At 39.8% G+C, this 15,861-nt stretch overlaps 1 protein-coding gene across 3 annotated transcripts; it reads right to left on the bottom strand.

Moving 5' to 3' along the window:
* Positions 1-3,619: 3,619 nt before the first annotated feature.
* On the bottom strand, positions 3,620-15,861 carry ap1ar (adaptor related protein complex 1 associated regulatory protein). 3 transcript variants are annotated; one of them, XM_020639442.3, is made up of 10 exons: positions 15,659-15,861; positions 11,603-11,651; positions 11,467-11,493; positions 11,100-11,125; positions 10,912-11,008; positions 10,645-10,743; positions 9,210-9,274; positions 7,347-7,432; positions 7,078-7,200; positions 3,620-5,731 (listed from the first exon to the last, which is right to left on the bottom strand). In XM_020639442.3, the coding sequence occupies exons 1-10, from the start codon at positions 15,727-15,729 to the stop codon at positions 5,460-5,462; spliced, it is 915 nt and encodes a 304-aa protein (XP_020495098.2). In that variant the 5' UTR covers positions 15,730-15,861; the 3' UTR covers positions 3,620-5,459. The 3 variants fall into 3 exon arrangements, with proteins under 3 accessions (XP_020495098.2, XP_020495099.2, XP_020495100.2); XM_020639443.3 differs by having other exon boundaries at positions 9,210-9,271; XM_020639444.3 differs by lacking the exon at positions 10,645-10,743.

Genomic DNA, 15,861 nt, shown 5'->3' with positions numbered 1-15,861 from the left:
CTGGATCGTCAAATAGTCAATTAGGGTGGATTAGGATAATGTAGGACATTTTTTGAAATTTCAATTTGTGTCACATATTTTCATATTAAGAGAACACATAATATCAGTAACAATGTCTATATAGAAATCTCCAAGATGTCTCCTCATACAATTAGAAGAAAAATTACCGAGATTGTGCTCATAGGTAAAATGGCACACATATTAATGTTTTCTGTGCCAAATGTTTTCAGAATTTGTTGGATTGTCTAATCTGGGACAGTGGTGTCTGAAATCTGGGACAGCAGTTTTAAGGCTTAAAAATACTTTGATTCATACAAAGCAGGCTTATTTGGAAAAACACTCATGGTAAAATGTGCACACACATGAATTAGACCAACAATGTTTGTCAGATAAGATACACAAACCAGGGGCATCAAACTACATGTAAACCATGTACAGTGTACAAAGGAAATATATTTTACGATATTTTAAAATATTTAATTTATTCATTTTTTCAATAAAGATAAATAATTACAAAGCATTTCATTAAAAAGGCAACATCAAAGACTGCAATATGTTTTTTTTTTAAAGAGACATGCATAAATACAAGGCCTTAACATGTAACTTCTTAAACAAACATCTAGAATCTGGATTAAGAAAACATGTAACAATAAAGACATGTCAATAATAAAACTAGAACAATAACTATTTTAATAGACTACCTATGCCTGTAAGTGGATGTAGACCTTGACCATCACCAGATTAGGCCTACCCAAAGACAAATTTTCTAGTGAGCATTTTTCTACACCATGCCTTGTAACAACAAAACTCGATACACAACAAAGTCACAAATGCAGAGTACTGTCATGTTTTGACCAGTAAGAAAAGTTTCACTACAATTGACAATTGACTAAAACTCATGTACAAAAATCAGCCTTTAACAACTGATAACATTGATTGTGATAACAGGTCTTCCTTATTGGCCAGCCCTATATTAAAAATAAGCAGTCCTCAGGGACTCATCATCATCGGAACCACTGACTGCAGATCGAGCAGGAGAGCCACTCCTCTGTGCACTTGGGGTCATCCTTGTCGCCATATGCATATCTGTATCTGCAGATGTTGCATGGATCCATGTTTTGTGTAGTTGATTTTTTTGTTTTTTCTGTACTTTCCCCATGTCTTTTCCATTTTTCCCCTGAAACAAACTGGAAATGTTCCTTGCTGGTTAAATCCCAAGTTGAAGGCTTTGACCTCTTCCGGCTGGTGGTGGGTCGCTCTCTCACTGGCAATGTAAGACTTCTGAATGACACCGTTTCTGGCTGAATCTCCACCTCAATCTCTTGTGCCAGAGGTGATGGGGTGACGATGCAGGAGGACAGAGTGTGTGTGTGTGTGTGTGTGTGTGTGTGTGTGTGTACGTGTGTGTGTGTGTACGTGTGTGTGTGTGTGTGTGTGTGTGGGGGGGGGGGGGGGGGGGGGGGGGGGTTGATTGATGAGGAGGTGGTGGTATTACTTGCTGCCCGGCATCATGCAATGGATGGGGGGAGGTTTGCACCACGATTGGCCTTGAGATGCTGATAGGTTGGATGTGCACAGAGCAGTACATCTTCCTCTGGGAGCTCTGTGGTTTGCTTGAAGGGTTGCTCAGTAGTTTCAAATGGAGCAAACAATCTTGCCTTGATCTGAGCTAGGTTAAAAGGAAAGATGCCAGAGCCTCAGAAGCCAGGCTGGGTATTTGATGGTGTTGCTGAATTGGCCTAGGCTTTGGAGAACAGTGGCCTGAACAATGCCCTGTCCAGTCTTCTTCCACCACTTTCCCTTGTGACGATCCTCCCCTCTTGCCTCCAGGGATGTTTAAGGCTCCTGTCAGCTGGCTGCAGGTAATGAGTGGGATGGGATGGCGGGCTCAAAACAGCGAAATCGTTGTCTTTCATCAGCTTAAGAAAGTTCACGTGAGAGCTGTGTACATCCAGCAGCAGTAAATGGGGTTGTGGGTCATCTCTTGGGAGATGCATCAGAAACCTTTTTCCCCACTCCAGGAAAAGGTTACTGTTGATCCACCCATTATCAGACATACATATCACTGGTGTGTTTGGTTTTTGCTCTCATTGAATGACATATAAATAGAAAATAAACAGTTATGAACATGGTCGACAATGAATAAATATTGACTATGTAAGTGCTAACTTTACCCTCAATATATTTTATTATTGTACATGTTACAAAACTTAAATTAATTGCCCAAGCTTTGATTTGTTTGAAGTAAACCGTCCTGTTTTTTGCGCTCATCTTACTGGAACATAGCGACACATGAAAAAGAGATAGAGAGAGGGGGAGAAGTTGGCTGCACCACTAGCCTGTAGACATCAGTATAGTCTTAACAACAATAAGGTACTGAGTGCCTGACATACTGATTTGCATTAACAACGTGCATAGCATAGCATGCACGCTGGTCGTCTAATCCGACCAGCGTGTCATTTGTCAAAAGGTGCCATCACACCTGCATCTATTTGGGACTTGGGTTTTGATTTGAGTTTTATAGATGTTTAATTGAATGAACATAATTGAGGGTGATTTTGAGCTTCATCAATGTTAGTTTTACTTTAACTCGGTGATTCTGTGTTCCTCTGAATGTGGAACATAAGCGCTGAGAGAATAATTAAGGTTTTGCATCAAATTAATGTTGATTTCTGACTGTTTATTGCGAATGAAAACTGGAGGAATATGGCCTCCAGTGAACAAGCAAGTAACAGCCAACGGTCATAGCAACAAGGGATGGAGTGCGTCATCCACTAACTCTTGATCGTCGGTGTGGTCGGTCAGCTGCTTTGGAACACCCTGACTCAAGCTAGTAGCCAGGGGGTGTTCAGTGGATACGAAAGAACACCCCCCCCCCCCCCCCCACACACTTTTTGTTTTAAACAAATAAATAAATGTGTCCCCCTTTTAAATAATTCTAAACCAAGTCATGGAAACCAAACAGAAGCCCTTATCTTGTAAATGCACCATTTTTGTGATTCTCCTTCCACTAATGATTCTGTTGAGAATGTTAAGAACTCATGTGTGTCCCCTTCAATAGGCTGGCTGCAGGCCTGGGACTGCAAGTGCTACAACTATTAATATCAACATAACATCTTTTAACATCTTTATAAATGTTAATGTGTTCTAACGGCTTCTCTATGGAAGCGACTGGTGATCAGAATTCAAATTAAAAATCAAATTTTAAATTAAAACGCAATTCAAAATTAAAGATTCTAAATTTGAATCATCTGGAAGCGAGCGGCATAGTAACTTTATTTTGATGTAAAACACAGCTGTCAAAAAGAGCTTCAGCCAGAGTATCACAAATGCAACGCAACTATCTAAATTTCTGCCTCCAGTTCAGACCTGCCCCACAGAACACGACATCTCTGTGTACAAACACAAACATGGTCTAAATAAGACTAGAGTACTCATTTGTTTGAACAGTCTCATCTTTAAACAAGTAAAAACCTTTAGTTAATGTGTGGTCTGATGACATATCTTTGATTCAAACACTTATAAGAAATAAGAAAGAATAAGAAAAACAGCAGTTGTCTTCTGCTCCACTGTCAGGGATCAAAACATCATGACATACAACAGATCATATGGAATCATATACAGTAATATTGAATTTATTATAGAAACATGACAAAGTTATGGCAACAGTCATCTCTGCCTGTTTAATGTTCTCCTTTCACCCAAACTGAAACAGACAATCACCCCAAGCTAATGTTATTACAACCAGAGAATAAGTGAATCACATTTTAATTTCAAAAGTTCTGTCTTAATAGTCACTTGTTTCATGTCAGAGAAAATCAAATGTATTAAAATTCTTTAAATTCCTCTCTATGACATCAAATGCCAGCAAAGATTAAGTCTCTTTTTTGAGGTATGAACATTTAGGGATTTGAGGCTTGTCCCCTACTACTACAATTCAATAATGTCGAACTGAAATATCTGCAGTTAGTCCCTCGTATTTCAGAGAAATTAAACACTCTAGAAGTAGTGACTAACACTTAAAGATATGGTGTTCTGAAGCTGACAATCTTTGAACATGCCATCCATGGCCTGCTCATTCTCACGGCATAATTCAATTTATTTAGTCTTTGCATTCATCCATTGTCTATACAACTTATCCCATTCTGGGTCACGGGGGGCTGGAGCCAATCCTAGTTGTCACTGGGCGAGAGACCCTGAACAAGTCACCAGTCAATCACAGCGCGGACACATGGACACAAATGTCCATTTACAGACATTAGTTAGCCAGCAATTAGCTAACGAGCAAATCTTTGGACTATGGGAGGAAGCTGGAGTAGCTGGAGGGAACCCACACATGCGAAGGGAGAACATGCTAACGCCACACAGAAAGGCCCCGTCAGGCCTGGGATTCAAACGAAGAGCCTTATTGCTGTTAGGCAACAGTGCTAACCACTGCATCACAGTTCAGCCCATATAAAGACATGCTGTCCTTAATATTTTAAAATGTTTGTGATGTGGATGTCATAATTAACAATGGAGTTTGTACTGTTTTTTTTAATGCAAAATGTATTATTTTTAAACATTATCTCAAATGAATTGTGTAAGCACATGGCATCGTTCAGTTTTGCATTTAATATGTTCCATATTGGCCATATTACCCTGCATTACATGGGACCTTACAGTTAAACAAATCCCACTTTTAACTAGAGCCGGGTTAGTGCAATGACCACAGATTTCTTTTAGAGTGTATGCTCTGACAGAATAGCACATCACCTTCTCCTATTTTTAAGGTTGCTGCTTCCCAGTAATGACACGGAGGCTTACCTGGTGTAGATCAATGTCGATCAGTCAGTGACAGAAATGATACAAGTGATATGTATGATATAAGTTCTGGGCACCAGGATTACATGTCTGGCCCATTTTACTTTTTAAATCTGCAACCTTTAATGTAATTTAGTTATTTTTCTGCCATCATGCAAAAACTGAATATAACTAAAGGGCAGGGGAAAGCAGCTGAAGAGTTCTTGTTGCTTGGGTGTGTCCCCCCCCCTCCCCCCTTTTTTCATACACCAAAAGACGTTCACACACTCTTCTCTATGCTCAAGGCACTTGCCTCAAAAATGTGGTTGAGCACTGAACAGTGGCTATTCATTGGGGCTTAAGGATAAGATAGGTCAAATAGAGAGGAAATTATCTTGATTAGAAATGAAAAAGAACAACTTGTTATAAAGCTAATATAACTTACCAAATGATTTGCTTCATCAAAGGATAATAACTGATTGGGTTAAGTTACAATGCATATGATGGTCCCCAAGTGAAAAAAAGGCACTCAAATTTGTATTTGATAAAAAATTGCCACACATCTTGAGTCTCTTATCACAGAAATGAAAAGCAAATTAGTAATATTCCATGTCATAAAAAGCTGGTGATCTCTAAGATGAAGACGACACCACAGACATCTCCTTTGGTGCTAAACACTATCTGTCCTGGTTCTCCACCCTGAGGCCGCAGTCCAAGGCATCCTCAGACAGAGTGTCCAGTACAGGATTGATAAACCCTTCAAATTCAGTGTCTGCATGGTCCTCTGGATTGGTGCCGACAAAATCATTTTCCCACTCCAGTGCATTTGAATCCTCAGAGGCTGATGTTGGGCCGCTGTTAATCGGCTTGCTGCTGGGCCTCAGGGCTGCACGCAAGATGTCCTCCTCAGTCCGAGACCTCTCCCAGGCTGGAAGTGCACGATTGATTCCTGCAGCAAACAAGGACACAAACGTTCAGCCTGACAACAGAGGCCACTAGAGTCTAAAACCTATTGGCCCTCACTTGTAAAACGTACGTACGACAGAAAACTGGGTGTACGGTCATTTCCACGTAAACTTTTGTATCAGACTGAACGTGAGTGGAGGATACACTCAGATCCCACGCCAGGTCCGGCTCATTGGACGCACGTTTTCAAGTCAGTGTGGACTTCCGGTGCAGCAAATCTGACTGTATCTGAGAATTATAAGACAATACTACTGTTTGGCCAAACCCTTTATTCATTTGATGTAGGACGTTTCAGATTTTCATTCATCTCTTTTAAAGTGTCTTTTAAGGAAATGACAGAGCCAGTTTGTGCAGGTAATGATGTAATGAATCATCTGGAACATAAATAAACTGATGTGAGTAAACTCTGTAACTGTGTAATTATTTATTAGTTTGACATGGACAGAACTAAAAAAAATACTCAAGGCTTTTAAATATTTACCATTATCAGTCTCAGACACAGGTGCAGGTTCGTCTGTGTCCCCACGTTACTTTTATTGATAATGATGCTGTACAGATCACGGCAGACACTCGCCCCTCCATCTGACACAATTTCAGGCTGGGGTCCAGCTGGCCTCCCTCAGTTTTGGTGCTGCTTATTTTAAGAGCCACAACACACTTTTTTTTGCGATTTAAAGGTCTGACCACTCTTTTAACCTGATTGTAGAGAATTGGGATTATATTATAGCCTAGACTATACAAGTCACATATCACGGATGTGTATATTAAATATTAAAACCTCCACTGGAGTTCGATTGTCCATGACGTGAACCCTGTCAGAAGACAAGTGAGGGCCATTGTGAGCAGTAATTTGATATCTTAAGAAGGAACCAAGTCACCCGTTACAACCCAAAACAAACTGAAAGCTTACCTTTAATCATATATTTATTTCTTCAATGGAAGGGAACTTATATGCTATGTTTGCATGTAGCCAAAACCCGTAATAGTTTCTGATGAATGTCAACTAAGAATAACCAAAAGAAGACTTTTTCCAACCTGTTATTTAAACATTTTGTTGAGACCTTTGAAGGAAGTTGAAACGTGTGATAAACTACACTGTGCACAAATGGCCTTCCCTTTTAGCCAATAACAGGAGTTTGTCGATAGACAAAGCTGATAGCCCTTTATTGGGACCTGACGCATGTCAACATTACGATATTGAAGGAAGTTTCGACTAATCAGTGATTTGCGTCATGCCAAACAACACTTTATCTTTGCAGCTGAAGATGTTCAGACTCAACTGCTCAACCAGAGAAAGCTTTGCAATTTTCGCAAATATTCTACCCTCACCTTCCTCATCTTCCCACTCTAGGTCCAGTGAGGTCCCGTCATCATTAGTGGAGCGGGTCTTGTTGGTGAAGTCCCAGCTGCACTCCGTGTTGGGAGTTATCAGGTTTGTGTCAGAGGGCAATCCTGAAAAACAAAGAGTAAGTCAATACAATGGAGCTCTTGTGATTCTTAAACGGTTTGTGGCGGTGCTGTTCATTCTGAACTGATATTCAACTTTGTGTAAACCATTAAGTAGAGCTAATTTAATGAAGAGAAGGTGGGTCACTTACTGTTGCTTCTGAAAACCTCAGACTGGGTTTTTACAGTTTGGAGGTACACATCAAAATCCTCCCCAGAGGTTTGTCCAGAACAGGCCCTGATGACAAAACAAAATATAGAGAGAGCATATACTCATAGCTTTGACTCAAAACTCTCTGGGTTACATTTTACTCAGAGAGATTTATTAAAACTCATTGAGTAATAACATGATTCACCGATCCATGTTTTTTCAGTTCCGATCGATTCCGATACATACATACTGATTCTGATATTTTTATTATCATAACTAATAGTGTTATTGTTGATGTGTTATATGTAAGGCTACACAAACCTGGCATTGCATTGTGCTGGCTTCACATACAAACAGGAAGCAGCAAGAACTGTGAGCTTTTCAAATTAAATCTTTTAAAGTGAAGTGTAAGAATTGTTACTTTTGATCATATAGAAGGAGCTGTTCCATCCCGTCGTCATGGAGACAATTTTTGGACACTTCTTACAGTTCAGTCTGAATGTTTTCAAAATGAGACTCTGCGAGCTGAGAATGTTTATAGTGCCCAACCATCTTTCTTGATCACTGATGTGGACTGAGGTCGTCAGTCCGATATCCGATACCTAAATTATGTCAACATCGGACCCGATACCGATATAAGATCGGATATGTCCCATCTCCAAAATGTACTGAAGCACTGATATTTTATACCTTGTAGTTCTTTAATATGTAAATGATGTAGCCTTCATACTTTTAAATTGCAGTGTGACTTAATAAGTAAATTATAGTTTCTAAGGGTTTAACTTTAGTATGCCCACAGTGAAACTCCTGGGCTCATACTTTGCTGTATCCACATTGTTTTTATGTCTATCTGCTTCTTTATAGACTGGAAATGGAATTCCTATGGTAGGAATTGTGTAACCCTGCCATAGCATCAGCAAACAAAGTGATCAGCTATCATTAGTTATGTTTGTTTAGGTATGTGTGTATACATTTGGATACACTATGTATTTCATGAAATAATGTCTTTCTTTACAATGAATTTATGTACCTCGTAATTCCACTGTACATACCGTGTAAATTTACAGGAAGTCTGTACAGACTTAGGCCACTAGGCCAGGATGAAGATTAAGCATACTGTAGTATATCTAGAAGCATCTCAGTGTCCAGAGTGAAGATAAGTGAGAGACAGTTTTTTTTTGTAGATGAGGAAGAAATTCCAACCGGTGAAAGTCAGTGAAAATATTGGGTAGGGGGTATAATGCGGAGCTGAGTGGCAGGGAACAGATAGAAGCTGTTGCTATCAGGGAGCAAATACAAGGTAGTTAGTAACGTGGTCCCAATTTAAACTAAAGATTGTAGCCATTCAGTTTGTCCGAGAGGGAGAGAAATGTAAAGTAGGTCGAGCAACAGCCCACTGTGGTGGGGATGAGTGCTATGAGATCAGGACACGTCACCCTGGCTCTGCTTCCCCTGCCCTTTTCTCTGAGATCTAGCTACAGATTTTTCTCAGTGTTTCTCCATTTTGTCTCGTTTTCTCCTTGCTGTTCTTTACATGTGTAATGTTGGACCCACAGTTTGGTTGTGGGGGCTAATAGATGCCATGTGGTAGGGTAGGTACTATTAGTAGAGTCACTACCTGGTGGCTCGCATAGACGGAGCCTGGTTCTGTTGAAGGGGGGCGAGACTGGTTTGGTTGTGGTGACAACTAAGGGCCATAGGGTAGGAAAAGTAACTTGCCAGTATAGGGGCGAAATTGGGATGAGGGGTTCTTCCCTGGGCTTTAATTATTGCACAAGTATCTTGTGTTTATTTCAAATACTAGTGACAGCATCTTGTCCTCATCTACACAAATCTCTTATTAGCTAATGATTTGTTGACTTACTCTTTTTGCTGAGGATCGTAACTCGAGCCATCTGCTTTCCCCCGTCTCCTCTGCGCCGACACCTGCTAACAATCAAACAAAGATGAAATCATGATATGGATACGGAATCAATCAATTAAACATCAATCTCTCTCTTAGAATATTTATATAAAAGTTTTATGTATAAACCATTTGGAAACTAATCCAACTTTCTGTTCCGGCACACCTCATTTCACTCATTTGGTCAAGCAGAAAACAGTCATAGCTGAATTTTTGGCCCCGTGTTCATCTCGCATTATTTTCTGAGTGCCAGTGTCTTTTTTCAATTGTTTTCATGTTTTCAATGATTAGAGAGTGTTTTCAGCAGCAGGCGTCCGCCTGGAGAAAAGACGCAGCGCCCAGCGTCTTTTCTTCCGAGTGCTCCGCCTTTATTGTGCGGCCGCTCTGAGCTCAAGTTGAAAATCTTTGAACTTTTCAGAAAGGTGCTGTTGATGTCACAGGCACTCTTTTCAAAGATATTCCCCGTATTTTTGTCTCCTACAGAGCGTGTCTTGGACTCACATCCTCTTCTATCTATCTAAAAAAAGATCTTCACTATAAAACAAACAGTACAGTTGTCAACAGACTGTGCAGCGCTTTTCTTCTCAACGCTTCATGCAAGCACTCCTGAGCGCACAGCCAGCGCTTTTTTTGCCCGGAAAAAAATGCTAGGTGGACACGGGGCCTGAGAGTAGCATTACGTCACCCAACATTAACGTGAAGGACTGGTGGAAAGCATGCCAAGGTGCATGGAAGCTAAAAATCTAGGTACGTCAATACGTAAATATTGAGTTCTGAACTCCCCCTAAGTTTAAAAACAAAAAAAATACTAACTTGAATTTTTCACTGTATCCAAAGTACTTAATCTTTTTGTTATCTAAACCTATAATTGTTATTTTCCGCAAATAAAATACCTTTCTTAAGAATTTCGGAGAAATGCTGTAAACATAAAAAAAAATCTTAATTTCACTCAAATAAACATCTATAGAAAGTTGAACAAGTGAAAAACATAGTTTTACATTGGTGTCTTAAATCTTTCTGGAGATGTGTGTTTGTGTTTGTGTGAATAGAATAGACAGATATTACATTCAACAAACAAACCAAAAACAAAGAAGCAGTGCAAGATCACATGGGCTAAAAAAAAAAGCCATTTTACAGTTACAGGGGATTCACCTATCAGAGAAAACAACATTTGGTGCTTATCTGAAAGGTACATGATTTCCCCGACTGGATAACAAAGAGAACTTAATGAGGAGAAAAGGCAACAGAGAAAAGGTCACAGTGTCTCTTTAAAACACAGAAGGCTGAGGGCCTGATATGTTGTTGAGTCTGTGTACAACTCCAGCATGTTAAGAGAAGTCGCGTTATTCAAGAAGTAAGTCAAACTTGCAGAAGGGAGAGCTCGGTGCTGCCTCACCTCCTTTAATTTGAGCTCACGTGCCAACCTGGCGGCCTCACGCTGTGCGGCATTTCTAGCCTCCTCTTCTAGCCTTAACTTCTCCTCTTGTGCCTCTAACTGAATGGGAAAAATTAAAATGAAACACACACAAAACAAGTAATTATAGAACAGAAAAGCAATGCAGCAAATCAAAAAAAAGGGACAAATAGGTTTTAAATCATAAAATGAAATATCAAGGCCTACAGATCTGAGGAATGAAAAAGATCTTTTTCATTTGTGTCTTACTTCCAAATGGAGCCTTTGGTCGATCAGCTTCTGCTTGGCTGAGATTGCAGCATAGCGGTGCTCGTTCAGGTCCTTCATCTCATCTTCATTGATTGGCCTTAAAAAAAATACACAACAAAACATATTTAATTATAAATTGTTCTTTCAAAATATATTTTGGAATTTTGTTTTTTGATCATATGTATTACCTCGGGCATGGCTGTGGGCTCTCAGCCTGCAAATCAACAAACAACATTTGTAAAATGAAATGCATCTTCCCGACTGACAGTTTCATTTCAGTGTTACTAGTTTTGACCCTGCAGACCATCATCTACTGATGGTGTTAGTCTGGGCATTGTTTATTTTCATCAGTTATTATCAGAGTCTGAGTCTCTTGCTAGGGGAGTCCCTGAGAGTCTCAGCATTATTTTATCTAAAATAAACTTGTGCTAATGTTACGAAGCTATAGAGCAAACATGGGTTAAAAGAAAAGTCAATCAATATCATTCTTAATGATATTTCAGGACTGAAGGCTTCACTTCATGATAACATGATCAGCAGGATGATCAGACTTACCTCATCACTCTCTACAAGATTTTCAAACTGCAAAATTAGAAATCACAATTAGACATTTAATATTGAGCTGATATCAAATAGTTATAATGAAAAGAAAATACAAGGAAAACACTGCTAGACAGTGTAGGGCTCATACCTCTATTGTATAATGCTCCCCTGTGGTACTGCTTCGGAAGTATTTTGACCTGTAGAAATTAGAAAAACAGATCACTGATTTATAATATGACGAAGAAAGCGTTGTAGGATGATTACAATGTATACCACTGCCATCTATATAAACATTGAGCAGCCACTGTTGAAGGAATACACCTATTGCTAGATACATGAGTATTATTGTCAGTTATTGAGGTTTAAACTAGAGGACAGTTTGGTGGCAGACAAATGGAAAGGCTTACACTAAGAAAGACCTGCAGACCTCTCAGAGATTATTTGAATTCAAAAGCACATGCAAACCACTGACACACACTGCGTATGAAACAATGTGCTGCAATGGAATTAAATGAATTAAAGGCTTTCTATGCGATTTTTTGATCCAGCAGATGTCGCCCTTGAGCTCCAGCATGAAACCAAAACAACTCGCGGTGCATTGTTGTGTTAGCATGCTAATGCTAGCGATCTTTATTATGCTCGTATATTCACACTGCATGTAAATTTACCTGAAATGAGCGTGATCTAGAAACGCAGTTAAGCAGTGAGTACAGTATGTTATTCTTCTTTTCTCTAGTCCCTCAATTAAACAACTTTTATTCGTGAGGGGAGGAGTCAGCAGCTGTCCTGGCGATATAAACAAATTGAAGATAGGACTAGGAAAACTCTGAAAAGCATCACAGACAGTGGGACTTGGGTGTTACACCCATTGTAGACAGTCATTACTCACAGAGTTATTTTCAGAGGATATACTTGATTTCTATTACATTTAAGTGTGAAAAATCACATAAAGCCTTTAAAGTCAAATATGCTGCAAATACATCAAAAACACAGTTTCAGAAAACAGCTGCAAAAAAGACAAACATGGCAGTTGTAGTCTTGAATGGAAGGTCCATGTGTATAAGGATGTAAGAAGCACGGCTTATCTACACCTTTGCTTGTTACAGTAAAGTAAAACTCAAATCTGGCTGCACTCTTGTCCTAGTTATGTCATTCGCAGGCAGTCTACTCAGTAGACTGATTCATTGAGACCTGAGACTGAAGAGTAGGGTCTTTTTGGGTACCAGAGTTTGCACAGTCGAGATCTGTTCATGGAGTGGTATAAACGCTTCTTCACAATCAAAATACATTTATTCTTTCCCATTTGAAAGTCAAAGATCCATCAAGTTGGCTGAGTCTACAACACAGCAGCTTTGTGTTGGTCTGAAGCCCCCCCCCTCTCAGTTACGTCAAAGTTGAATCAATGTATGGTATTAAGTAGGCTAACATCATCTTTATCATTCATCTTGTGCTATTTTAATCCAATCAAGAATGCTGAAGGAGCCAATGCCAAAAGAGCTGTCAATGGTGAGGATCACCTCCCTTTCCAAGCATCAAATAACTCATCAAAACTAAACTTCTCAGAAAGATGAACACTTGGACAATCGGATGAGATTCACAAAGTAGCTCACGATACGATACACGATAAATGGCCCACAAGTATGGAAGGCGGCCTGGACCATAATGTCTAGTTTGCATTACAACGTCAATTTGCACATCCTAACATGACAAAATAAAATGTCCATGTTGAAACCGCGCTAAGGCGACAGAAAATGCTCTGTTAAGAGGATTAAAATTGGGGGCTGCCACTTCATCAGTTTTGAGGGGATACCCTGTAGACCTTCTATGCTTCTAGAAAGAAGCCACACTGTCCTTTACTCTATCGAATCGAGATGTGCTACTTAGTAAGGCTGCAACTTAACAATATTTTGATAATCGATTCAGCGGCCATTTCTTTTTTCGATTAACTGATGAACCGCATACATTTTTTAAAAAAACCAATAGGAAAAAAAACTTCTTTTTTTTAACTGCTTGACGAGCTTTATGTTCGCAGGCTTTGCTACATCAAATAGCTTTAACAGACATTAGACTAACACAGAATATAAATATATATATCCTCACTCCTACATACATACTTTAAAATCATACTGATGACATTACTGATCAAATAATGAAGGACTATTTTTATAGTGGGTGACTGAATTCTTCAGTTTATCTTCCGTTGTACTTTGTAAGCCACGGCTAGGTGTCATGAAATATTGATGCAGGACTAATTGGCAAGGAAATCTGTTTGTAGCGCAATATTAGTTTTTTTTTATTTTTTAAATATCAATATTTAGGGCCAGCGTATCCATAGTTGGATTAAACAGCTGAGAATGACAATATATTGCTGTATCAATAGTTTGTTCCGACCTGACTTGGACATAAATCCGCAGGACAAAAACGTTTTTAAATTTGATTGGGGCAGTTCAGGGGCAGAGCCTGTCGACTGTCAGTGTGACTGCTGGCAGCTCAAACCAAACTTCTGCACGTCACAGCTCATCATAGTGTCCTTGGACGAGACGCTGAAGCCTGAAATGGCCATCAGAGTGTGAATGTGTATGAATTGTATTAGTAAATACAGATGGGCACTACATAATCTTCCTTCAGTATACCAGTGTGTGTTCGGGGTGAATGCAGCATGTAGTGTAAAAGAGCTTGGAGTTGTCAGAAGACTAGAGAAGCACTATATAAGAACAGTCCAATTATAACCCCCCCCCCCCCGTCCCCTCCTCCTAAGAGTCGATGCTCGCGCAGGTTGCTATGTCGTAGACGCTGAAGCTTCAGTGTTTAGCCAGCTCTGCATCGGTCAGTAAACCTTTCATCATTTCTAACTTCTCTCCATTTTTTTCAAAAGCATCTCCAATATTAATCTAGTTTTACCACATTTCCGGTCAGGGAGCTCATTAGAATTACGCCAAGGCTTTTGAGGTCAGGTAGAATCAGTTATGTCTTCCATCGCTGCAACACTGTTGGTTTGTAACCAAGAAGCATCTAAACAGCGGTGTGGGGGCGCCAGAATCGAAACTAAGACGGACGACATACCGGCTGCTGCTGCATTGTTATCAGAGAAGCTTCAACATAGCATGTGTCTTAATGTCTGATCATATAATAAGGTGGTGGAATGAACTTCCAAACTCCATTCGATCTGCAGAGTCCCTCTGCACCTTTAAGAAAAAGCTAAAGACCCAGCTCTTTCATGAATACCTACTAACTTAATGATGATGGTCTCCATATTATTGATGATGATGATGATTGTGACGATTGTTTTTGTTTGATAACGACGACTTATAAGATGGTTTCTATACTGATTAGAGCTCTCAAGAACTGCCGTCCATGTTGTGCTTTCCCTCTGTGCAATGCACAACATTGTCAGCACCTGTGTGTCCAATCAGACTCAAAGCTGATCGTTTGATCTTACTGACATTGTTCCCTTTTTTTTTCTAGATCCTTGCTTGTGTTGTTCTTACTCTCTGATGTACGTCGCTTTGGATAAAAGCGTCTGCTAAGTGAATTATAGAATTGTAGAAAGATAAACAAATTAAACTTGACACTATCTGTCAAGTTTACTTGACTGAATGTCGCAAAAAATAACTAAGCAGCCTATATAGATTTCTCACGCCAGTAAAGATAACTTTCATTTGAAAACAGTAAAACATGACTTAGGGTTCTGTAAAAAGTGGATGTTAACTTCAGCGGTATGACACCAGAAGGAGTCACATGTGGGAGTGAGTGTAGAAAGGCAATCTGCTGGATAACATCAAATGTAAACCTTAAATATAGTTACATAAAAGCCTGCTAATCACGAAGGAAACAGAGAATTTAGACCCAGCTGTCTCAAGAAGGATGTTAAAGACATGTTCACTTCTTAAATAGCCCTTACACACTCTGTGGTTGATCACAGTGTCCTACATGTCCTGTTGACATTAAGGGCGGGGTCTTGATCATTGTTGACAGTGGCTTCAAGTGGGTCAGACTTAATAAAAAAACTACACGTAACATAACCTAACCAGTGGAGGACTGACCAGCCCTGCAAATCATTTCGACAACACACAAAGCGTAATAAACAAAGTCTCACAAGACTCAGGGGTATGACTGGAGTAATGGGATAATGAGCTTTGGGCTAACTAAGGAGAAACCGGATACGCTGGTCTGGATGCTGCTTAGTGCCCTTTTTCCTACTTACCCGCCTCCTCTCTGGATCCTGTTGGCGTGTCCCCTAAAGAGCCCAACACAGTAACCCCAGCAATTACCCATCGCATTGTCAAATAGCTCTTTTATCAAGCTGCCACGCTAACAATCTCCTAACAGCTGTCTGTGCATCAGTGTTGTTAGCTACATCTCCCAGTACAACTCTTGTCTCAGTCACTTCCTCATCCTGCTTCTTCT

The sequence above is a fragment of the Labrus bergylta genome, chromosome 9 (genome assembly GCF_963930695.1).
Source record: "Labrus bergylta chromosome 9, fLabBer1.1, whole genome shotgun sequence".
Classification (NCBI taxonomy): domain Eukaryota; kingdom Metazoa; phylum Chordata; class Actinopteri; order Labriformes; family Labridae; genus Labrus; species Labrus bergylta.
Note: the sequence above shows the minus strand (reverse complement) of the source record. Positions and strands in the feature narration are given on the sequence as shown.

Excerpts from the sequence above, each read along its gene's own strand:
- ap1ar (XM_020639442.3), bottom strand. The coding sequence starts at position 15,729 with ATGGGTAATTGCTGGGGTTACTGTGTTGGGCTCTTTAGGGGACACGCC. Across the intron at positions 10,744-10,911 it reads ACCAAAGGCTCCATTTGGAA|TTAGAGGCACAAGAGGAGAA; the intron begins GTAAGACACAAA and ends TTTCCCATTCAG. Across the intron at positions 7,201-7,346 it reads TGAGGTTTTCAGAAGCAACA|GATTGCCCTCTGACACAAAC; the intron begins GTAAGTGACCCA and ends TTTGTTTTTCAG.